Raw genomic sequence first — 24,749 nt, 5'->3', positions numbered from 1 at the left:
AATGGGCATCATTGTCATTGTCGCAATGCAGTCATCACTTATGAATGAGTGAATGAGCCGGTTCCCTGACCATTTATAGATAATTATGGGCGTGTAGAGGGAGGGATACAAGGCTGATCAATGTGGACACATTTCCAGGTAGACTTTTGGGTGCGCGTCATTTTCAGGTTTTGTGGTCGCGTACACTGTTAGTATGAAGTATACGCAATGCTTTATAAATGAGACCTTTGATCTCAACTTTCACTGGACAGCTGTGGACACGCCCTGCAAGCTGTAGTGCAGCTCTGAGGCTCAATCAAGCAAAGAAAGGCCACTTTGTCACCAACAGAGAGGAGTGGATCCTCCAAAGCAATTCAGTCAGGTTTCTCGGTTATTTTCTTTGTTTTGATGCTGTGATGAGATGATTTCACATTGTAATTGCATCATGGTACAGCGACATTCATTCGTTCATCCAGTCATGTGTTCATCCTGGCTCGGGTACCTCTTGTCCGTGGGCGTCTGGCTCTCCTGAGACGCCGGAGCTTCTTGGAGGTCCGGAAGGTTGGCGAAGTCGTCCTGCTCTGCCAGACCGATCGCTAGAGACAGTACCACCATCTTCCCCTCGCTGCCACACACACACACACACACACACACACATACACACACACACACACATACACCCACGTACATGCACACACACGTACATGCACGCACACACAAACACACACACACACACACACACACACACAAACACACACACACACAAACACACTCAAGTAGTAGAAGCGAAAAGTGAAAGAGGGAAGCAGAGAAAATTAGGGACATAACAAGCAGAACAGAGTAGAAACACAGGAGAAATTGAGAGAGCGAGTCAGAGAGGCAGAGACACAATTGTAATCCTCCACCCAAGCAGGTCTGGGGTCATTTAGAAACAGTATTACTGAAGTACGCTGCACCGTGACGTCTAGAGGCCATGCAAATTGTGCCCCTAACAAGCAAGCAATCAAACGCCATTGCTCTTGCATATCATAAGCACACGCACACATGCACACACGCACGCACGCATGCAGGCACGAACGCAGGCACGCACGCACGCACACACACACACACACACACACACACGTGCACACACACACACACACACACATACACACACACACACGCACACACACACACACACTCACACACACTCACACACTGGGTGTGGCCCCCTTAAAGTGAGTCACTTTATTCTGGGACCTTGTTCTGTCTAACTCCTTCCATCAGCCTCCTAATCGGCTCACACATTATATATATATACACACACACACACACACACACACACACACACATACACACACACACACACACACACACACACAGAGAGAGAGACACACACACACACACTCACACACACACACACACACACACACACACACAGAGACACACACACACACACACACATACAACCCCCCACACACACACACACACCACACACACCCACACACTGCTGACCCTTGCGAACCAAACATCCTTTCTCTCTCTGTTCACTCTCATCATCATCTGTCTATCCTCTTCCTGCTTGCTTGGCTTCTCCCTGACCCTAAAAGCAGTTGTCAGACCTCTATTTGGGAGGAAACCTCAGGAGTAGTTAGCTATCAACTTTCAGCCCAGGCTAAACATTGTTAGAGGGAAAAGACATTTTGCTCCTTATGTAAAAGTCCTTCTGCAAATGCATCACCGGGGCGTTCAGCAAAGAAAGCCATTCATCGTCATGCAAAGAATGGATTATCATTGATCTTGTTTGTGTTTCTCCTCTCCGTATCAACGTTTTTCCTCTGCCACATCCCTGGCCCCAATATTCCCCCTTCATCCCTTTGCCTTTATCACTGCATCTTCCTTATTCATCATTCCCTCTCTCTCTTTCTTTGTTCTCTCTTTCTCTCCTCCCCTTCCCTTTCACCCTCTTTTCACTTGCTCTCTCTTATCTCTCTTTCTCTCTCTCATCTCTCTTTGTCTCTCTCATCTCTCTCTCATCTCTTTCTCTCTCCTCCCCTCCCCTTTCATTCTCTTTTCACTCGCTCTCTCTTATCTCTCTTTCTCTCTCTCATCTCTCTTTCTCTCTCTTATCTCTCTCTCTCTCATCTCTCTTTCTCTCTCTCATCTCTCTTTCTCTCTCCTCCCCTCTCCTTTCACCCTATCTCCTCTCTCTCTTTCCTTGTCCTTCGCTCCAGTCACCCCTCCCCCCAACCCCCCCCCCCCCCTCTATCTCCTCCAGATTTACGAGGGAGGACTATTGGCAGATCACTATCGGTGTCAGTAGGAGGTGGGGCTGGAGAGACAGGGGAATCGCCAGGGAAACATTAACAAACCCAACATGAGCCTCATTGATCACCTCAGAGTGTGTAGCAGAGTGTAAGACAAGGCAGCAGGTACTTCCAACAGCCATTACTACCGCTCCGCAACATTATATTGACCGTTGATTTGGCGTGAAGTCGGACGAGGTCTGAAGACCACACTGCGCGCTAACTGAGCGGACACTGAGGTCGATCCCCGGCGGTCACCTATGGGCTGTTCTTTTTACCATCTCCTCTTTCTCTCAGCTTGTATTGCAAGCTCCCAACAAATTTATCTTAGCTCCTTATTTTCTAGTCCCCCAGCTTCGTAGTCTAGCTCAACTTAGCTCAGTTAGTCTAGTTAGTTGACATTTTAGTAAGTTAGCCTAACTTTTTTTGAGCCTTTTCTGGAATTTTGGAAGCGGCCTGGTCTCCGTAGCTAACGTTAGCAGAGTTAGCTAGCATAGCACAGCCAGCTAAGTAAGTAAGTCAACATCGGGAACTGGAAGATGGTGAAATCGCTGACTCCACGCTACGGTAAATGAAGATGAAAAAGGGCTGGCTTGCTATTCCATGACTGGAATAGGGATGTATGGACTTTGTCTAGCTCATGCTCTAAAGACCTGGAGCACGTAGCTCTACCCAGAGGCTATGTCCATCGTAGCTGGAGACTTCAACCACTGCAACCTCGAAGAAGTGCTACCAAAGTACTTTCAACATGTGTCCTGTGCAACCAGGAAGACCAAATCACTAGATCACTACTACCTCACCACCAAGGGGGCATATCGCGCACTTCCGCGTCCGGTTCAGTGCCTTCAATACTGTACGCCCCATCAACCTGGTCCCGAAGCTGAGAGATGTAGGCCTGAGCAGCTCCTTATGCAACTGGTCCTTGGATTCCCTCACAGACAGACCACAGATGGTGAGAATAGGCAGCAACACCTCATCCACACTGAACATCAGCACGGGTGTCCTGCAAGGCTGCTGTCTGAGCCCCAGGCTGTTCTCACTGTACACCCACGACTGCTCAGCCAAGCACAGCAGCAATCCAATCATCACGTTTGCAGACGACACCACTCTGATAGCCTGATCTCCCCCAAAGATTCATCTGAATCGGAATGCTGTCCAGACAACAATCTGACCCTGAACACTAACAAGACAAAGGAGATGATTGTGTGGAGGACAAAGCCAACCCTCCGCCCCCATCATCATCAATGGAGAGGAATTGGAGAGCGTGAGCCACTTTAAATTCCTAGGGATGCAGATCTCTGATGACCTGACCTGGACACACAACACAGAGAGGCCATCCTAAAGAAAGCACAGCAATGCCTCTACTTTCTGAGGTGCCTGAGGAGATGGGGCATGAGCACACAAACACTTGTGAACTTGTACCGCATTATCGTTGAGAGTATCCTGACTGGAGGCATCGCCATCACAAATCAGGTAGTCCATCTCCATCACAAAATACACCAACAACCCCAGCTACCCAGCTGCAGTTGGAAACTAGCTACACGGCTAAAAACTGGCACATTTACAGTAGTGTTGATTGGTGTGCATTGCCCCTGTACAAATAAACTCAATAAAATAAATAAATAACACCTGTTCGCACCGTCTCGCGGAGAAACGGAAGATGGCTGAGAATCAGGACCGCGAAGGAAAGATTTCCACAACAGCTTCTTTTCCCGCAAGCTCGACAGCCAACAGTTGCAGTAGACTGACACTGAAGACACCCCCTGGACAGATCCCCCCCCCCCCCCCCCCACCATGACACATTATCTCCCCCCACCAGCCCTCTGCCTGGACAATTACCAACCCCCCTCCCCCCATCCCCCGCGACTGGTCTGTTTTCTGACGGACCAGTCTCTCAGTCCCTGCATGTGTGTGTGTTGTGTGTTATTTGTGTGTGTGTGCGTGTGTTTGTGTGTGTGTATTTGTGTGTCTGGTCAGCCTTTATTGAGGGGTGATTCACTGAGGGGGAGGTCACTGTGCAGGAGCCATGCTAATGGCCCAGGGAGACCTAAAGTGGATAGGGAGGAGGAGAGGAGGAGAGGAGGAGGAGGTGAGGACAGAAGAGGAGGAGGTGAGGAGGAGGGGAGGACAGGAGAGGAGGAGGAGGGGAAGACAGGAGAGGAGGAGAGGAGGATGAGGAGAGGACAAGAGAGGAGGAGAGGACATGAGAGGAGGAGGAGAGGACAGGGGAGGAGGGAGCACTTGTCTGGTGGCTGTCCTGTAGAGGGCATCATCAGACATCCATTACTGCTGAGAGAGAGAGAGAGAAAGAGAGAGAGAGACAGAGAGTGAGAGAGAGAGAGAGAGACAGAGAGTGAGAGAGAGAGAGAGAGTTTGTTCTCCGTGTTCTTATATCTACTGTATATACTGTCCCCTGCTTCACCAAACATACCACACACACATACACACACACACACACACACACAGCCTTTCTCTTACCCACAATAGGCTACTATGTGTATGTGAGAATCTGTTCCACCAGATGTGCGGGGCAGTCTCCAGTAAATCTACAGTAAATCTCCATTTACTGTAGATCCAATCAGCCGTCTGGTGTGTTAACGGGAACGGCCTGCTGTCTGCAGGGCTGAGGATGAGAAGTCCCGATGTTGTGCGCTGAGGATGAAAGATTACAGAGGCAGTCTGGGATCTGTAGTCACACGTTGTTTCACAGCTTAGTCGCTTAGTCGTTTGTTGTTCCTGCCGCTGCCGCTGAGTCACGTTTTACAGACGGGGCTCAGCAAGAATGAGAATCCTAAAATTGGTTATAGGTTCCCCTTAGCTCCAGTTCAAATATATCTGGGTCGAGAATGTTTCATACATCCGTCGGCGCTGTTAAATTCTTCTCACCAGGAGTTGACACCTGTCTCTCTCTCTCTCTCCACCTGGACAACGGCTTTTGTGTCTCCCTGTCTTGAGACTTCTTCTTTGCCCTTGCTGTACCCTCCCTCTCTCTCTCTCTCTCTCTCTCTCTCTCTCTCTCTCTCTCCTCCGCCTCCCTGACTCTGACTCTGCATGTCTCTCTCTACCCCCCCCCCCAGCCCCCCCTCTCAGGTGGCGCCAGTCCGTCGTGGGAGTAATGACGCGGTGGACAGGAGGTCAGTTTGCTGAGGGGTCAAGCTTCCAACCGTCTCTATCTGCCACAGGTTAACCCCTGCACCTACCATGATGCCCACGGGTCATGACTGTGATGTGCATTCACATGGATGCACACACGCGCGCACACACACACACATACACACACACACACACACGCGCATGCATGCATTCAGAGCTGGAGCACTAACAGTACAGATACACACACACACACACACACACACACACACACACACGGACGTGCGCATACACACGCTGGCAGCTCTAACAGCATCAGATAAGCAGACCACACTCTCTCATGCGTTGTGCAGCATACTCAAATAGCCAGTGTCCTGCCCAGTAGACGGGCAACTGTGACCTACGCGGAGATAACAGAGATGACACATCATGCGAAACACAAACACGTCAAGGTCAGAGAGGGAGAACCGTGCACAAAATTCCACATTATGTTAATGTAATATTAACGAGAGCCGACCATTTCATGGTCATGTTTAGCCGAGAGTGAACATGTAAGGAGGGGATCTTACAGGAGGACAGGGGACAGACGGAACCCTTCTCGGGACTGTTAGGGACGGCCGTTGGACGAGCTGCCGCTCTCCGTATATACAGTCCCTTGTCCCTCCGTAGACCAGCTATCCTAAAAAGGATCTCTCGCTGCTAACAAGTGGCGGTTCTCAAGTGTCTCAGGGAAATTTCAAAGACGCTCATTCACTCGGCAGGGTTCCACCATAACTGCCGCCGGGTTCTGAACGCTTGGAATTGCTAACAAACATGTTTAATGTACCTTATTAGACTTCCGGTAAACTGTCGGTCTTCTTCCGCGTTTGTTATTGGTGGCGCGCCCTGCAATCACCGCAATCTCTAGCGCCACCGTGGAAGAAGACCGACCATTTTTTAGGCAAGACAGTTTGCCAGAAGTCAAATAAGATACATTCATCATGTTTATTAGCAATTCCGAGTGTTCAGAACCCGGCGCCAGTTATGGTGGAACCCTGCTGAGTGAGCGTCTTTGAAATTTCTCTGCAACACTTGAGAACCGCCACTTGTTAGAACAGCGGGAGATCCTTTTTAGGACAGCTGGTCTACGGAGGGACAAGGGACTGTAGATATCGAGTGTGTTAGCTCGACCAATGGCCGTCCCTTACAGTCCCGAGAGGGGCTAGGGACAGAGGGAGTGTGCTACTGAGGACAGACGGACATTGAGACGCAGAGGTGCTACTGTAGAAACCCAATCACACAGCGGCGCGGGGGTCAGGACAGAACATCACATCACACCACAGTAGTCGCCCCTTACAGTGGCATGCACCCCCCCCCCGCCCCCCGTACTCACAGGAAGGACCTGACATCCAGGCCTCTGTTCCGTATCTGGCCCATCACGTGATCCCAGCTCCCCGGGTTGGACCGGGACCGGCCCGCCCCCCGGTACCGCGAGGCCGCCGCCGGACTCCCCCGGACCCCCCGCGGGCCCCCCCGGTGACCCCCTCCTCCGCCGGCCGGGCCAGTGTGGAGCTGGCCCAGGCTCTGGGAGGTGGCGGGCGGGTCGTCGGGCCCGGGGGGGGGGCGGTGGGTGAGGGGCTGCTGGAGACTCTGCTGGCGGACCAGGGGGCGGGGGCGGGCGGCCGAGGAAGGGATGTGCTCCAGGGTGGAGGCAGAGGACAAGGAGGGGTCTCCGAAACTGACCACACACACACACACACACACACAGGAGGGGAGGGCGAGGGGGGTTAGACCAGGGGGTACACAGGGGTTATAGCGACGAGATGGAGGGAGAGAGAGGGAGAGAGAGAGAGGGAGAGAGAGTGAGAGAGAGAGAGAGAGAGAGGGAGAGAGAGAGAGAAGGAGGGAAGAATGGAGGAATCGGGGATGATTGACAGAAGAGATGAGGAGTGGGAAGGAGAGATGGGGGGTGGAGGGTCCAGAGTAGACCAAGAGAGAGAGAGAGAGAGAGAGAGAGAGAGAGAAGATAGAGAAGGGATGAGGGGAGGATGACAGAGGAGGATAGATAAACAGAGGGTGGACGCAGATAAGGCCATTTGAAGTCAGAAGACAGACAGGGAGACCGGGAGCAGGGAGAGGAGGATGAGGGCGGAATATTGAAGGAATACAAGACGATACAAGCACCAGAAGAGGGGGGGTGAATGAGAGAGGATCACGTCGAACACGGAGAGACAGCGGGAGGAGACAGAGGAAGAGAGACACAGGGCAACAGAAGAGAGAGTCAGACACAGCCAGCGGTTAGCAAACGGCCCCACAGCGGTTGTATAGCAGTTGGTGTTGGGAGTGCTGTACTGTGCTGTGTGCTAGCATCTCACGGGGCGGCCACACAAGGTTGCTTGTTCCAAACATTTCGATATTAAGTGTAAAAACGGCCATTTTGAATATGATCCAGTGTTCCGACACTGATCCTGGTGTTCAGACAGTCCACCGGCGTCCTCCTCACTGGGTTCAGCTCCAGCGAAAGCGGCAGTCCCCAAAAGCCACTCTTCCCCTCCTCCCCTGTACCCCTCCATCCTTCCACTGTTCTCACCCCCTATATATTTATCTCCTTCTTCCTAATTTACCTTGACCCCTCCTTACCATCCCTTTTCCCTCTCATCTATCTTTCCTCTGCCCTTCTCTTTCTCTCTCCTCAAGTCTCACCCATTCATCTTCCCTTACCCCTTCCGTTAAATCCCCCCCATCAATCTACCCCCAAACAGCCGCCCGTAACCCCCCCCCCCGTAATCAGCTGTCTACTGTTACACTCGTTTAGCAGCGCTACCCATTCCAGCCTCCCTCCATCTCTGTCCACCCTGATCAGTGGAAACTCCCTCTAAACAACTCTGTCTCTGCCGTAATGCTGCTGTGTGTGTGTGTGTGTGTGTGTGTGTGTGTGTGTGTGTGTGTGTGTGTGTGTGCATGTACAGGTATGTCTGTGAGTGTGTGTGTGCATGTACAGGTATGTGTGTGTGCGTGTGTGTGTGTGCTCCTCAGCGTGTCCCTCTGGTCTAACTGGAGAGCTAACTGGAGACGTCCCCAGTGGAGGCCAGTGGTGGGTCAAATTAACACCAGTCATAATTTACACAGCTGCCCCCCCCCCCCCCCCCACCCCTCCCCATCCTCCCTCCACCGACACACACACACACAACGCTAACATACAGCACAGTACAGCTTGTTCAGTAAGAATGGACTGTGGTCGTTCTGAGTATGGTTCAGTGAGAGGGCCTCATCATGCTGTTACGGTATGTGCCGGCGGTCACTAACGCAGAAATGAAATGAGCGTAGCCGTTACTGTGCCACGTGCGAATGTTTTCAGCGGGTCTTTTCGCCCCCCCCCCCTCTAGAGATCTACGGCGACGGTGCCCTCAGATGTGCCTCGACTGCGCTTCAGGTTGGTGTGTTTCCAGCTCCGTGGCTGCATCCTGCCCCCCTGCCTCTGTCAACCTCAACCCTGCGGTGACGTTTCTGCCGGAAACCGCCACAAGACCGGACGCTGCGTTCGGCGTCGCCGCCGGAGCCTTTGTGGCGCCGACGAGGACGTGAGTGAAGCTGGGATGGACAGTACGCGAGCGGGAATGGAGGAGGGAGAACAGGAAGTTATAAAGAGTAGACGGGAGACGGGAGAGGAAATAGCCTTGTGTTCTTCACGACTGATGATGCGGCTACTGCCACAGAGGCCGATGTGTGCTAAAAAAAAAAAGGAAAAATGAAAGCGACTGTATATGTACGGCGGCCTGCCAACTAGCATTTCTGCCATACCTGACAAAATGATGACTCTATAAATCTGAGTGGAACTACGGTTTATGATGGCTCGGGGCCAGTGGGTCAGATAAGGTATAAATATCTTCCGTCTGCCCAGCGTCATAAAGTTGGCTCAGGGTCTCTATAGTGCTTCACTATGCAAAAAGAGTTGGGAAAGGGTTCTTTGTGGTCCGTGTGCAAAGACTATCTGTCTGTGTTCAACACCAGTGACTTAGGTAGGTATTTTCACATCTTCGTTAGCCTGAAAATCAATTAAGATCCACTCTAAATCCAGGACTGAGAGAGAGGGAGAGGGAGAGGGAGAGAGAGAGAGAGAGAGAGAGAGAGAGAGAGAGACATAAATAGAGAGGGGGAAAGAGAGGGAGACAGAGAGAGAGACTAGAGAGAGGGAGAGAGAGAGAGGAAGGAGAGAGAGAGGGAGAGAGAGAGAGAGAGAGAGAGAGAGAGAGAGAGACGGATCTCATGCTGTAAACATAGACACACATGGCTGCCCAAAAATAGAAAGCCATTACAGAGTAGAAATGGGAATGGAGGAGGATAGGGAGGGAGGGGTGATGATCGAGAACGAAGCGATTGAAAATGGCTGCTGAAGTGTTAAAAAAAAAAGAGTTTACAGAGACAGCAAAGAGGGGGAAATGAGATGTGATCTGTTTTCAGGCGTCCTCAAACAGTGAAGACATTCCTAACAGGGTGGGCGATTGTAGAAAGGCTCCAGGTGGATGAACTGAGCCAGTGACATGCCAGAGATGGTAGATAGAGACCCAGCACAGGCAGGCTGCAGTCCAGGATATTGTCTTTAGCCAACAGCGCCTTATCCATGGCAACGGGTATCCGTGCACCCGAGAGTATGCACACAGATGTTCTTCCTCCTTCCTTCCTTCCTTCCTTCCTTCCTTCCTTCCTTCCTTCCTTCCTTCCTTCCTTCCTTCCTTCCTTCCTTCCTTGCTTCCTTCCTTCCTTCCTTCCTTCCTTCCTTCCTTCCTTCCTTCCTTCCTTCCTTCCTTCCTTCCTTCCTTCCTTCCTTCCTTCCTTCCTTCCTTCCTTCCTTCTACCCCTCCTCTGATCATCTCTACCTTCTTTCCACCAATCTCATCATCCATCCCTTCTCTCTCTCTTTCTCTCTATTGCTCTGCACAGTCCTATATTATCACATTTGGTAACCTTCTGTTTGCCAAACCCCCAAATCTTTTGTCTTTTTGTATAGCGAGACACACGGCATTATCCCTGGCTATCCCTGACCGCATGAAAGGCAAGTGTTACCATTCCCCCAGACATCCAAACCACCAGACCATGCCCCTCTGTTTGACCCCCCCCTCCCCCCATCCGTGCGTGCCCTCATGCTCGTGGGCCGACGCCCAGTCACGACACTCACTTGCTGTGTCTGAGGCCTCCGGCGTGCAAGTGGCTCTGGAGCGTCTGCCAGCGGCCCGCCTTACTGCTGCCCGCCACCATGCTCCGCACGCTGTCACTGCGACTGGGACCGCCCCCTCCCCCGGCCCCGCCCCCAGCCCCCGGACCAGCCCCGCCCCTCTCCACCGCCCCACTGAGAGGGGGGACGGGGGATGGGGATGGGGGACGGGGGGTTCGGGGGGAGAAACACAGGACATGGACAGAGGAGAGATGGAGAGAGATGGAGAGACAGACAGAAGAAGAAGGGACAGAAAGACAGACAGACAGAAACGGACAGAAGGCGAGACAGGACAGCAGAGCAAAGTTGTTACCAGGGAGGCCGAACCGAGCTGAATCACATGGGAGAGAAGGTTTTCAATCCAGCGACAGGTATCCAACACACTGCAGAGCCAGAGGGTCTGGTGACTGGTCTGGCACAGTGGGCTGTTGTGGGGCTGGGTTGGCAAAGAGTGGGGTGATGGAGTCAGCCAGCTGGGTGACAGAGAGCAGGTGTCTGCGTGTGTGTGTGTGTGTGTGTGTGTGTGTGTGTGTGTGTGTGTGTGTGTGTGTGTGTGTGCGTGCGTGTGTCTAGGACTGTGCAGACTGGGTTTAGAGGCAGTACCTGTCAACTGTGAAGAAATTATTCTACAGTACAGTGTAGCTGAGCACTGCATTAAATATACATGGATGGATGGAAATGTTTACAAAGGGGCCATGATGTTTGCTTTCATGCTGAGAGGGCTGCTATTATCTTATTAATGCAGTTTGTGGCATCTTAAAACTCCATGAGAAGCAGTGTTCTCTTTATGGCTCGCTAATGGCTTCATTTACAGACAGGGACAATGACTTCAAATGAAGAAGGCATCACTGGTCTAGCTATGGTGTGTGTAAGTGCCACAGAGCCAAAACAGTGTCAGGCATTAACATTTATTGGCTACTGTCGATCTGCTGGGAGGAAGAAAAAAAAACATTTCCCATCCTACAACTGAACCCAGACCAATACAGCTGGTCTGGACTGACATGCCAAACAGACCAGACCAGACCAGACCAGACCAGACCAGACCAGACCAGACTAGACTAGACTAGACTAGACCAGACCAGACCAGACTAGACCAGACCAGACCAGACCAGACCAGACCAGACCAGATCAGACTAGACTAGACTAGACTAGACTAGACTAGACTAGACTAGACTAGACTAGACTAGACTAGGCTGTACCAGACCAGACCAGACCAGACCAGACCAGATCAGACAAGACTAGACTAGACTAGACTAGACTAGACTAGACTAGACTAGACTAGGCTGTACCAGACCAGACAAGACTAGGCCAGACCATGCCAGGCTGGACCAGACCAGACCAGACCAGACCAGACCAGACCACACCAGACAGCAACACAACAAAGTCACTGTATAGAGTCACCACAGGTTCACTGCATAGTCACAGCCTGCACAGGGACAGGGAGACAGTCACAGAACACAGTCACTGTTCGGATCAGATAGCCTTCCAGACAACACATCCACACAGTGACACATAGGGAGTAGAGGTAGGGATGTACGGTAAAGTTTCAACACCTAAAGGGACTTGGGCTCAGGGGTTAACACCGCGGTGTTGTCACTGAGGATCCCTGAGGAACCAACCATCACTCAGGATCTCCTCACATAACAGTGAGCAGAGCTGGACTGCATGCCAGCCCACAGGCCAGCAGCTAGTTCTGGTCTATAGACAGGTAGATCCTGGTCTATAGACCTAGATCCTGGTCTATAGACAGCTCTGCAGGCGGCCTTTGAGATGAGTCGACCCTTCTCTCCCGTCTCTTCTGATTCTAAGAATAGGGTAGAAGCTAAAATAATGATCTTCCCTGTTGGAATAAGCAGCTCCCGATCAGAAGTAATTGACACATTTCAAGCCTGCTACTTTAGCGCTCTAGATAATTAGAGAGTTGGGTTTTTCGAGAAGCTCAGCAGAAGGAGAGCTGCACAAGACAGACAGCCTTAGAGCGCCAACTGGCCTGTAGGTGGTCGGAGGCGGTGGAGGTGGAGACACACAACCAGCAACAGGCACAGAGAGGGTGACGAGAGAGGAGAGGGTGAGCGGCCAAGAATAAACAACTCAAAAAAAAGTGTCCATAGGAAAACAACAACGACAACAACAACAACAACAACACCAACAATGAAAAGCGAAAAGCCTGGTGGGGGGGCGGGGCGGGGACGGTCAACCCTCCAAGAAAGACGAGGGGACAGTTAGGGGTCACAGGGTCAAGGTTGATGATGAGGGGGAGAATGAGGGTGGTGGGGGGGTTATACTCAGAAGTGTCTGAGGGTTGTCCGTCTCCATGGTAATGCCCCATGGGTGGAGGTGAAAGGAGGTTAGAGGTCAGGGATTAGTGACGCTGGCAGGGCTGTAGGGAACAGGGGGGGCTCCTAATAACTGCAGAGCTTTATGCAGTGTTATTATGACCTTGCCTGTATGCGAATGTATATGAATCTGCAATGTGTCCTAGAGCTGCATTATATAACGTTGTCAATCAAACGTGTCTGTCCATTTATTATATATGGACACTGTATACTGCTGGAATGCAACAGATATAATATGCATGAGCCCTAAAGGGTATGGTGGAGGCGTAGGGTTGGTATAATTAATGGTATGTTTATGGAGAGCGGGCAGCTTAAGCCCTGGAAGGTTAGACACCTGTATCTATCTGTGTCTCCTCCTCATTTATATTCCATCTATCCAGTAAAGAAAAGAGTGCCTCTCCTCTCCCCATCCCAGATAAGATTAAAAACCTCAATCAGGTCTTTAGAACCCCGGTGTTAAATCGCAAGAGTGCGGGACTATTCGTTGAGGCGCGTCATTTGCACATCTTACAACATCAACGAAGAGGTCTTCGTCAAGCGCATACTGCAGGTTTTAAGAGTGGAAGACCACTGTAACAGCAGCCACTGTACCTTTACATCTCTATCAGTTCCTCCTGCGAGGCCCACCGTGCATACTAACCAGCTGACTAGCCCCCCGGCTCTACCGACTACACCAAAGAGGAATTACTGCTGCCAATCACCACAGACCTCCCGGGACACACGCCACTCATGTAAGACGTGTGTGTGTGTGTGTGTGTGTGTGTGCTGTTATGTGTGCGAGTGTGTATGTGTTGAAAGATGTGTGAAAAAGAAAGTTATGCCACTGGTCCATGAATTGCGATTGTATATATACTGCACCTTTCGTATTTTTGTCCCTGTATGTAATTTTCTCTATGTAGACATGAATAAATTGTCAATTGTCATTGTGTCAAAGAGCTGATAAAAAGCTTGTGTAGGACATATGGTACTGAATGCCACTTTGTTGCACCTCTGGCGGCTACAGCTGACCTTTCAGGAGAGCTGTAGAAGGACTGGGTACAGAGCTACTGTTTTGGCAAATTAGCAGTCGTTGTTTTCCGTGCGCGAACGAGAGAAACGCCAAGAAAACAGCACGGACGCCGTGTCGTGTCCTGAGAGGCGTGACGTGTGTAATGTGGTACTTGCTCTAGAATGTGTACAGAATAAGTAAGTTCCAGAATGTATCAGTTCGGCATTCCTGTGTGCGTCACTCCTAATCTGCAGGGGCTTTTTGGGGGGGAATGTTTGGAGGGGGAGGTGTTTAGCACCCACCCGCCACCCCCTGCCATCATTACAGCCCTGCCCAGAGAGGGGGGGTCCCTTACCAGCCGCGACCGAGACTCACTTGGGCGTGAGGCGGGGGTCTCCGTAGGGGGCATAGGGGGACATGTTTAGGAGGAACTCCTTGGGCGGGTAGGAGCTCCACCTCTGTTGTACGTTGCTGCTGTCATTGTTATTCCAAAAGTCTCTGTCTAGATCACTGCAGCCAGGGAGAGAGCACAGGTAGAGTCAGAGCAGCACACAGACAATCACAGTGGAGCAAGGGGGGAGGAATCAGAGCAGCACAACTATTTTTTGAGAGACAGAAGAGAGCCTTGGATAAAATAAAATAAAAAAGACAAGCAAAGGCAAACGCTTGAGGTATAAGGCTTGAGGTATAATTTTCATATAAAAACATATAAATTAAATATTGGAAAAGGGGGGGGGGGGTTGTAGAATTTTAAAGGAACAACATGAACTTGAAGCTGATAATACTGTTTCAGAGAGAGAGAGAGAGAGAAAGGAAGAGAGAAGTAATTATCGACTAAAGCTGCAGGGAACAAAATGTCGGCAGTTGTTTTATGGACAACAAAAATGTCAAAAATGTGTTTGCTGTAAAAGGCTGATAGGGCAGGCAGGACATGCATTGTCCATCCAAGATCGTAGCATCTGCTGCTTAAGGGATTAGAAAAAGCAGATGAGATGTTCAGAACAGAGAAGACGATACCCAGTCATACAGAAGAACCGTTGTGGAACAGGGAAGGTTGGCTAGAGGCAAACTCGTCGGATTGGGTTGATAAAAACACAGAGAGAGGGAGGAGGGTCAGGGGGAAGATAAGAGAGAGGGAAGGGAGTAATAAAAATGTGGAAAGAGAGAGAGCGAGGGGGACTGGAGAGACGGAGGGGGAGAGAAAGAGGAGCGGAGGGTTAGTTGCATCATCATCATTAACATCATTAACAGCGTCGGGGCCCTGGGCAGTTGAGCTGCAGCCATGAGGAAGAGGACACACACACACACACACACACAGATGCACACACACGCACACGCACACACACACACACACACACACACACACACACACACACACACACACACACACACAATGTCACATCGACCATACATCACATAGCTATCATACAGTACAAAGCCATACTGTAATGCTGTGCTATCAAACTCACACTGCCATAACGTCATCCATGGTCAAACACATAAGTCGCTATCATAGTGATCCTGTCACACTGCAGATAACTGCTAGCTGCCTACTGGCTTCCCAGGATATGAGGTGTGTTGGTTACTCCGTTGGGGGGGGGGGGGGGGGGGGTTGCAATAATACAGATGTTATTTAGTTAATAGGTCAAGCCTAAATTAAGCCAAAAATGTATGCTGACGACTCAGTTAACATCAATAGTGTGCGACGACAATATAAGACTACATTTGCGTTGAACCTTCTCCAATCATGGCTATTTCTTTATCTTCAAAGCTGCCAAATTGGGTATGCTATCGTTTGTGCTTCTTGGCTCCCCTGGAAGAACTGAGAGTGTGGAGGCATGCTGAAGACTCTAAACACCACAAGTGATTTTCTCTTCTCTCCCTCTAGATCAGTTCCTTCCCCTCCCAGGGGATACTTATCTCACTTGTCTTGTTCTGGCCCTTGAGCAACAAAACCGGGTCTTTGACTCACATTCTCTGGTCTGACTACCCTTAGCTGTGTTCAAGCAATCCCCTGGAGCACTGTGCCCCCTCTCCAGTTATCTCTTATGATCTATCTATCTATCTATCTATCTATCTATCTATCTATCTATCTATCTATCTATCTATCTATCTATCTATCTATCTATCTATCTATCTATCTATCTATCTATCTATCTGTCTATCTATCTATCTATCTATCTGTCTGTCTGTCTGTCTGTCTGTCTGTCTGTCTGTCTGTCTGTCTGTCTGTCTGTCTGTCTGTCTATCTGTTTGTCTGTCTGTCTGTCTGTCTGTCTGTCTGTCTCTGTCTGTCTGTCTGTCGTCTGTCTGTCTGTCTGTCTGTCTGTCTGTCTGTCTGTCTGTCTGTCTGTCTACCCCCCCATCTCCCGCCAGCCCCCATCTTCCCTGCAAACACATTCATTAGCTCAGACACAGACCGGCCCCATTAAGACTCCCTGATTGTGTTCTCAAGTGGGTGTTAAAGAGGCCGTATCCGTGCCGGGTGCCCGGTTCTGCTGCTGCTCTGTAAACAGGAGAGACGTGGAGAGAGAGAGAGAGAGAGAGAGAGAGAGACGGGGAACGGGGGACGACGCCAGGACGGGTGGGGGGGGTACATCTCAGACGAGCCTGGGGAGCCGTAGCAGGACGCAAACACAAGTAGGCCACGGCGGCTGGAGGCGAGACAGAGCAGCGACAGGGAGGAGAGTCCCTGAAACTGGGTCGTTGTTACTCAAAGCCCTAATGATGTGGCAGTTCTGAAGTAGAGTTAGAACCATTCACCCCCCCCCTCCTCCCGCCCCCACCCCGCCCCCCAACCTATTATCTTCCTCTCCTTTCTTCTTTCAGACCCCAAGACTGATTGGCGATGAGGTGGCCAATCAGTCTTGGGGTGGAATCTTGGAAATACTTCAATCTGTATTTTTTGTGCGTGTGTGTGTGTGTGGGGAGGGGGGGGGTGGAGGACTGGGACTTCGAGCTCTGGATGTTCAGACTGCCCTGTAAAAAAAAAACACGTAAAACTTCATCCTCTCTTTATTTTACCTTGAAGTAACCAGGCTAGTCCCAGATCTGTTTCTCCATCCACCCCCCCCCCTTCCCCCTACACACCCAACACCTACTTGATGGCTTTGTTTTCCCCTCGGCCACGCACAGAGTCTGGAGTACCGGCTGCCTCGACACTGGGCTTGTTCCTCTTCCCCTGGAGAGAGAGGGGAGACGGAGGAGGAGAGAGAGGGAGAGAGGGGGGAGACGGAGGAGGAGAGAGGGGGAGAGAGGGGGGAGACGGAGGAGGAGGAGAGATGGAGGAGGTGAGAGACGAGAGGGGGATGATGGGGGGGGGGGGGGGGCAGGGGGTGCATGGGAGGAGGGAGAGATACAGAGAGAGGGAGAGAGAGAGAGAAAGAGAACAGGACGGAGGGAAAAGGGGGCAGAGAGGCAGAGTGAGTGGAATAATTCCTCTCTGGTCCAGCGCCGCCCGCGTCTGTGTGCGGCGGGGGTGTCTGGACTGCTGTTTACATCTCGAAACACTTAACAGGAGCAGGATCCATTACGTAGCCTTTCAGAATGCCATCAGGTGCCAAGCGGGTTGTAAAATATGATGAATGGTTCTGAATGGAGAGACAAAAGAGCAACAGTTTGGACGCGAGCCAGGGCATACCGCTGGTCGTCTGGATGTACACTATGACACACACACACACACACACGCCTGATTACCATAAAGAGGGAACACTGTGTGTGTGTGTGTGTGTGTGTGTGTGTGTGTGTGTGTGGACGCATGTTTTTGTTTATGTGGTCAGTTGGTGCATAACGCTGATGAATAGACAATAGACAGGGTGCAAGGATTAAACAGGACAGTCCAACCTGTCTGTCTGTCTGTCTGTCTGTCTGTCTGTCTGTCTGTCTGTCCGGCTGTCATCAAACACATGCCATGTAAGCCATTGTGAAAGACAAATGTACTGACTGAGAGAGAGAGAGAGAGAGAGAGAGAGAGAGATAACAAGCTAATGGGATTCTGTTTTAAACACTGCCTATAAAAGAGTGGGAGAGCAGTGAGAGGGGTCTGTCTGCCGCTCCCTGGAGCTGACCGGGATATCAGGCCCGAAAAAACCTGTTTGTGTTTCATATCGAGCCTTTTGATGTCACCGTTCAGCTTACTGTAAGAGCTTGTATACGTCATTTCAAAGCAATATTCAGAGTGAGTATTATGGTACAGTATACAGGAACCAACTCGATATCCAACGGTACATCTTGACAACATGAACTGTCTGTTCGGTTCTAGGAGATTATATGTTTATCTAACACAAGTAAAAAATATTGCCCTTATGTAATTAGCTCCAAAGCACAGAGAGCAAATGATACACTTATCAAAATGGATTCCATAAGCCGTCTGGACATCTTCCCTTACTGGCCTAGTGTATATACTAACCCATAAGGCTGGAAGGCACAGATAACACAAATAACTCTATGTCTGTCACAGACCAGATGGTCCGTTTTATCAACAGAACACAAAAGCTTTGGGCATGGCCTCACACACGAGGGCATGGCACATGCGCACACACACAAACTCAAACACACACACACACACACACTCCTTCCCCACACAGTGTTTTAAGGACTGGAAGTTGGTTAGGTTTCTACAGTCAAGAATATGCTATCAAGTGCAGCTCATCTATCATTCAGAACTATCATAAAATCTTCAGGAGCCTAGAGAGAGAGAGAGAGAGAGAGAGAGAGAGAGAGAGAAAGAGAGAGAGAGAGAGAGAGAGAGAGAGAGAGAGAGAGAGAGAGAGAAGGAACAACAGAGCTAGCAGTGGGAGAAAGAGAGAAACAGAGAGAAAGGCGAGGAAAAGGAGAGTGGGAGGAGAGAGAGAGAGAGAGACAGGATGAGAGAGTGGAGCGATGGGAATCGGCACGTCAAGTGAGACGGAGAGAGGACATCGGAGGAAAAGAGGCAGAGGAGGAGAGCAGGAGAGGAAGAGGTAGAGGAGGCGAGGAGGAGGGGTAGCACGGGAGAGACGTGGCGTTGCGGCTGATCTCCCTCCTCAGCACGCTGTCCTCGCCCGCCGTCACCCATGGGGACGTGCGACGCCCACCGACGACCCTCCCTCCCTCTCTCCCCACCTCCCTCTCTCCTCGCCTCCCTCTCTCTTCGCCTTCCTCTCTCCCCGCCTCCCTCTCTCCCCGCCTCCCTCTCTCCCTGCCTCCCTCTCTCCCCGCCTCCCTCTCTCCCTGCCTCCCTCTCTCCTCGCCTCCCTCTCTCCCCGCCTCCCACTCTCCCCGCCTCCCTCTCTCCCTGCCTCCCTCTCCTCGCCTCCCTCTCTCCCTGCCTCCCTCTCTCCTCGCCTCCCTCTCTTCCCGCCTCCCTCTCTCCCCGCCTCCCTCTCTCCTTGCCTCCCTCTCTCCCCACCTCCCTCTCTCCCTGCATCCCTCTCTCCTCGCCTCCCTCTCTCCTCGCCTCGTCCGCCTTTCCCCGCCCTCCTGTCCCTCCTTCCCCATCTTTTCCTCTCTGCCTTTTCTTCCGTCCAACCCTCCCTCATACATCCTCTCTCCCCTCGCATCCATCCCCCTCTTCTTCACCTCCCTCCCTCCCTCCCTCCTCCCTCCCTCCCTCCCTCCCTCCCTCCCCTCCTTCTGTTCCTGATGAGACATGTTTTCTGATGTCTTCATCTTTCCCTCCCCGGGCGTCTACATCAACGGCTGTGAAGACGCTGGCGTCCCATGTCCTGACTTCTCCCAACACAGCTCTCAGCTGTGAGGCCTGTACGCTCGTATGGGCCACACAAATCCACAGGACAAACGCTCTTCTTTTGTCCGTAAATACATGCTCAGCAGTTACGACATGAACTCTCTCTCTTAAATTGGTTATTGTCCATAATCCACACAGCCTGTTGACTGTTGTTTTTCATCAGACGATCGTCTGTTTACAAGTTCAGAGGCAACGCTTCACAAGAGTGTGGAGGTGTTCCCACTGCGGTGAGAGAGGGAGAGGGAACAGAAGGATGGAGAGATGGAAGGCGGAAGAAGAACGGAAGATAAGATGCAGACAGGCAAGGGGCTGCAGGGGTAACGGTGAAGGAATGAAGAGAGAGAGAGAGAGAGAGAGAGAGAGAGAGAGAGAGAGAGACACTGACAAGGACACCGAGATAAAGAGGCAGAGAAAAAGACAAAAGCAGAAAAGGCATGGGGAGCAGACACAGAGACAGAGAGAGAGAGAGAGAGAGAGAGAGAGAGGTTAGGAGGGACTGAATAGGAGATGTGGGAGGATGTACTGTATATGTTTATATGGGGTGACATATGAACCTAATACAGGATGGGGTGAGGGTCGTTTGCTATTCTTGGCGAGACAGCATTTGGTCAAGAGGAAAAGCTATTGGATGAGTCTGAATCTGGCAAAGTTAAGAAACTACCTCATCATCTGTCAGCTGTGGTTATGCATGCTTGTTCACTTATGACCAGTTGAGAGAGAGAGAGAAGAAGAGAGAGAGAGGGAGGGAGAGGGAGAGAGAGAGAGTGATTGTGCTTGTAAGAGGGTTTGTGGTGATTGTGCTAGGGCTTTTTGAACCATCAAAAGAAATATAATTGACATCCCATTCTGGCTTAAAATGATTACCTCCACCCCAGCGACAGCACATAACACAAAAAGTACCTGACTGTTTTTCATGAAACTCGGTGGAGGGGTGTAGCATGGGCCAACTTACAACCCATTAAAGTCCCACTGAAATGAAAAAAGCATTCTGTCCCATTTCGGTTCACATAATTAGTCATAGTGTTCACCTATTCAACGATGTACTGTATGCCAAAAAATTTACAAAATTCTACTTTTGTTGTAATCTTATATCAAAGTATATAATTTCTTACTTCCTGGAAAACGGTAGGTCACGTGCAGTGACGACAACAGGTACCTTAGATTTTAGGCCAATAATCTCACAACATCCACCCGTCAATCAATGCTATCCTTCTATCGAATCTGTCTAAAGTTCTTAAAACCCGTCCACTTGTCAATGTTCCAATCAAATTCCTCTAAACACATGTCCCACCCTCATAGCTTGTTTGCGTTGGAAATACTTCAAACTACGGAAGTTAGATGATCTCAAACGTCCGTTTCAGTGCGACTTTAAACTTTGGAGCAGATCTGAATCACTGGTCAGGTCCACGGGCCACCCAAACACAGCTGGACTGGCAATTCACCTTCATTTTTTGGATACTACGCAAAAACTACCAAACCGCTTTTTATGAAACTCAGAGGGGTGTACCATGGGCCACCTTAGAACCTATTAACCCATCAGGATCCACAAATGAAAACTGCACCACCCAGCCACCCATTCACCTCAGTCATTACACTAGCGCAGATGTCCATGGCTACGTTTTTGAACGGGCAAAACGATTCGCGATTACATGGGAAAATTGCTCGTAAAGATTAAAAAGCATCAAACTGATGATTTATTAGTCAAACTTTTAGCCAGCTACTTTTCTTTGAACAAGAGAATAATATTATTTGTGACAGCCACAATTTGGTCCTCTTTTTACAGATTATGAAAGTGCAGATTGTAAACTTTCAAATTAGTGAAGTGTCTACTCTTGCTTGGGTTAAGATTTGAAGTGTCTACTTTTTGGGGGGACCCTGTAAACATAGAAGTTTAAGTTCATTCTATGATTATGGCGTTATTCTTATTTCCAAATTGTTATGCTATTAACTATAGTATCCAATAAGATACTAAATGGCTCAAACTCGTAAATAACCTGTTTGATTTTTATAATGTGAAGTGAACACAGCGTTAAAGTGTAGGCCTATGCCTTTAGTTTTTTGTATGATGCCATCTAGAAATGACGTTTGGAGGCAATGGAAAAATGTCGAATTCTGAAGTCTGCCAAGTGAGACTAGGTTGGTTATGGGGGAGAGCCCTGAGTGCTTTGCACTGTCCCCCACTGGCTGCGACCCAAGGGGGGCGCCACGGAGCCGCCCAAAAACAGCTGCCCATTCATCTCCAGTCATTTTTTGGACTTGGGTTTAGGACCGCTTATTTTTCCAGGATAAAAATAAGCTGGGGAACTCCACTGACAATGGAGGGTGTTGAAACGGCCATCTCGACGCGGGAAGATCACAGAGACAAGGGGTTTTGACTTGCATAAATCTTTCAACCTAACAATTGCAGCAATACCAAACATTTCCTGCTTGCATGTATATGCACACGCATAGAGCATCCGTGGGTGGAGGTCTGTGCTTTCTGAGCACCATTTCTAGTTTGTTTTTCAGTTTGCTTGTTTGTCTGTTAGCAGGATTACACAAAAACTACTGGACCGATTTTCACGAAATTTGGTGGAAGAGTGTAGCATGGTCCAATGTAGAAGCCTTTTCATTTCGGAGTGGATCCGAATCACGGGGCGGGTCCACGTGCTGCCCAAAAACAGCCGGGCCAGCCATTCACCTCAATTCATTTTTTGGACTAGGATTACGCAAAAACTAACAGACCGCTTTTCATGAAACTCAGTGGAGGGATGTAGCATGAGCCAATTTAGAACCCATTCAATTTTTCAGTGCACAGAGCCATGAAACACATTCGGGGGCAGAGGTCTGTGCTCTCTGTGCACCATTTCTATAGTTGAATCTGTTATAGAACCCATCACGCTCTATGGCTGTGAAGTCTGGGGTCCACCCACCAATCAAGAATCTGCCAAGTGAGACAGACATCCAACTGAAACTCTGCAAGAATAATTCTGTAAAAACATACTAAGAGTCCAACGCAAAACCCCAAACAATGCCTGCAGAGCTGAATTAGGAGTATATCCACTATTAATTAAAATATAATGATGAATACATGATGAAAATACCTTCCACCACAAAGCCCTACAATGCCAAGAGATGAGGCCTGATAAGAATGCTCTCGTCCAGCTAGTCCTGAGACTCTGCTCATCAAACCCCACAGAGCCTTGACACAGCAGCCACACCAGGGGCCTCATTTATCAAAGAGCGTGTAAATTCTGGTGTAAAAGAGGGCGTACGACGAAAACGCGGAAAATGCACAATGTAGCGTACGACGAGAATATTTACACGCTTTTCGGATCTATCAAAAATGTCGTATGCCCTTTTCTGCACGAGAAATCCGAGACCGGCGGAGAATAGAGTGTACGCGCACGCGCCCCGTGTTCCGCCCTCTCCACGCCCAAATCTAACCATATATGGTCAAAACTATGACAGCCACAACGGGGATACCCCGGAAGGAACCGACATAATATAGCGTGGAGCAAAGGCAAGACAATTACGTTTATGGAAAAACGCGGAAAGAAGAGAAAGTTTTCGGAGACGGAGGTGCATGTGCTTGTTGGTGAGGTCCACGCGAGGAAAGAAAATCATCTTCGGAAGGTAAGCTATTTGTACGAGCCTACATTTGTCTGATCGCTCCTACAGTTTAGGTAGTCTAGTACTGTATTTCGTGCATCCTGTATGTGGCGTAGGCTACACGGAATTGCTGTATTATGTGGCAGTGAGGAAAGCAAACATTCCACACATTCTGTGGTAGGCTATGATCGATTCAGGACCAAAAACAGGGAACGATAACACAGATGACCACTTCATAATGTTAGACCACATTATTAAGACTCTCATCTAAATCACCCGGTAAATCACACTTAAGCATTTATTTGGCTGCCAACAGAAAAACATATCAATTGAATATGGCTACACAATAAAATGTTTAATGCATAATCAAGTTAACAGACAAACTCAAAGAAAATGACTGAAATTGTTTCTCCAGACTCTGACGTGGGGTGGGACTCAGAGGAGGGGGAGTCTGCAGTGGTCCTTGACCTGACGGTCGTGCCCCCGCCGGTTGCAGCCTCCACCTCCAGCGCACCGGCCTCCACCTCCAGTGCCATCTCCAGCGCCTCCGTCTCCACCGCCCACGCCTCCACCTCCGGCTGCCAGCGTCCCTGCCTCAAGGGTCCCTGAGGGCTGGGCTTCCTATCAGACGCTGTGCTGGAGGCTCATGACCCTAGAGGCCCAGAGGGAAATGGCAGAAGGGATTGGGGCAGTTGTGGGGCAGTTGTTCAGCAGTTGGTGGAGGTCACCACACTACACCACCAGAGCCAACAGGACATCCTCACTGCACTTCATTCCCTCACACATGCTGTCACGGACCTCACACAGTCACTCACTACCACACTCACGGACCTCACACATTCACTCACAAACGCACTCACACACCTCACACAGTCACCCACCAACAGACAATAAAATGGTAGAAATGTGAACCTTACTTGTTTGTGTCTTCATAGCTGGCGCATGACCTCAGTGTGGGCCCTTTGGCCCCGCTGGTAAACCTCATGACGGGGAGGGGGCTGAGGGCTTGGGTCCTCATTTTGTGGTGGGGTCTTGACTGGTTCTCATTCTTATCAGCTTTGAATATACATCTTGGCAAACATAACAGAATGATGTACAAGGAGGGGACAGATACCTAGTGAAAGTACTATTGGTTGCTAGTAAAAAGACAATAATGAGGGCTTGGTATAAGGTGGAACCCCCAACCAAGGAGCAGTGGTGGGTGTTGTGGAGGAGATTTATGAGATTTATTTATGCATTGAGGATGCAGGAAGGAAGGTTTGAAGGGAGATGGGAAAAATGGATGGATTATAGAAGGAAGTGTGATGATACCACTAATATTACAATTGTCATATTTGAGTAAGAAAAAAAAGCTGCATGGATGGAAGTACCCATAAGCTGTTATTGTAAGTTTTTATGTTTTATTGTATTGTCGTTGTATGGATGGAAAATGCTAATAAAGATGAAAGTAAATAAGACAAAGAATATGTATCTTGGCTATGCATACACCAACAAGCCAGCCGTCACGCGCAGCGCCTGCCTCCAGTCTCGCCCCTACCCTGCTGTGCGCCAGGATGAATGA

The 24,749-nt window shown here is 49.9% G+C and overlaps 1 protein-coding gene across 1 annotated transcript in view; it reads right to left on the bottom strand.

Annotated features, from left to right (window-relative positions):
* The window catches only part of syt7b (synaptotagmin VIIb), a gene marked incomplete at both ends in the record, with an annotated part of 91,032 nt that overhangs the window by 25,710 nt on the left and 40,573 nt on the right, over positions 1-24,749 (bottom strand). The window contains 4 exons of the mRNA XM_084436745.1: positions 482-604; positions 6,727-7,071; positions 14,245-14,379; positions 16,971-17,050. Coding sequence (XP_084292871.1) covers positions 482-604; positions 6,727-7,071; positions 14,245-14,379; positions 16,971-17,050 — 683 coding nt within the window. The remainder of the gene's footprint in view (positions 1-481; positions 605-6,726; positions 7,072-14,244; positions 14,380-16,970; positions 17,051-24,749) is intronic.

This window comes from Borostomias antarcticus, assembly GCF_949987555.1.
Source record: "Borostomias antarcticus genome assembly, chromosome: 4".
Lineage (NCBI taxonomy): Eukaryota > Metazoa > Chordata > Actinopteri > Stomiiformes > Stomiidae > Borostomias > Borostomias antarcticus.
This window is presented reverse-complemented; position numbering and strand designations above follow the sequence as displayed.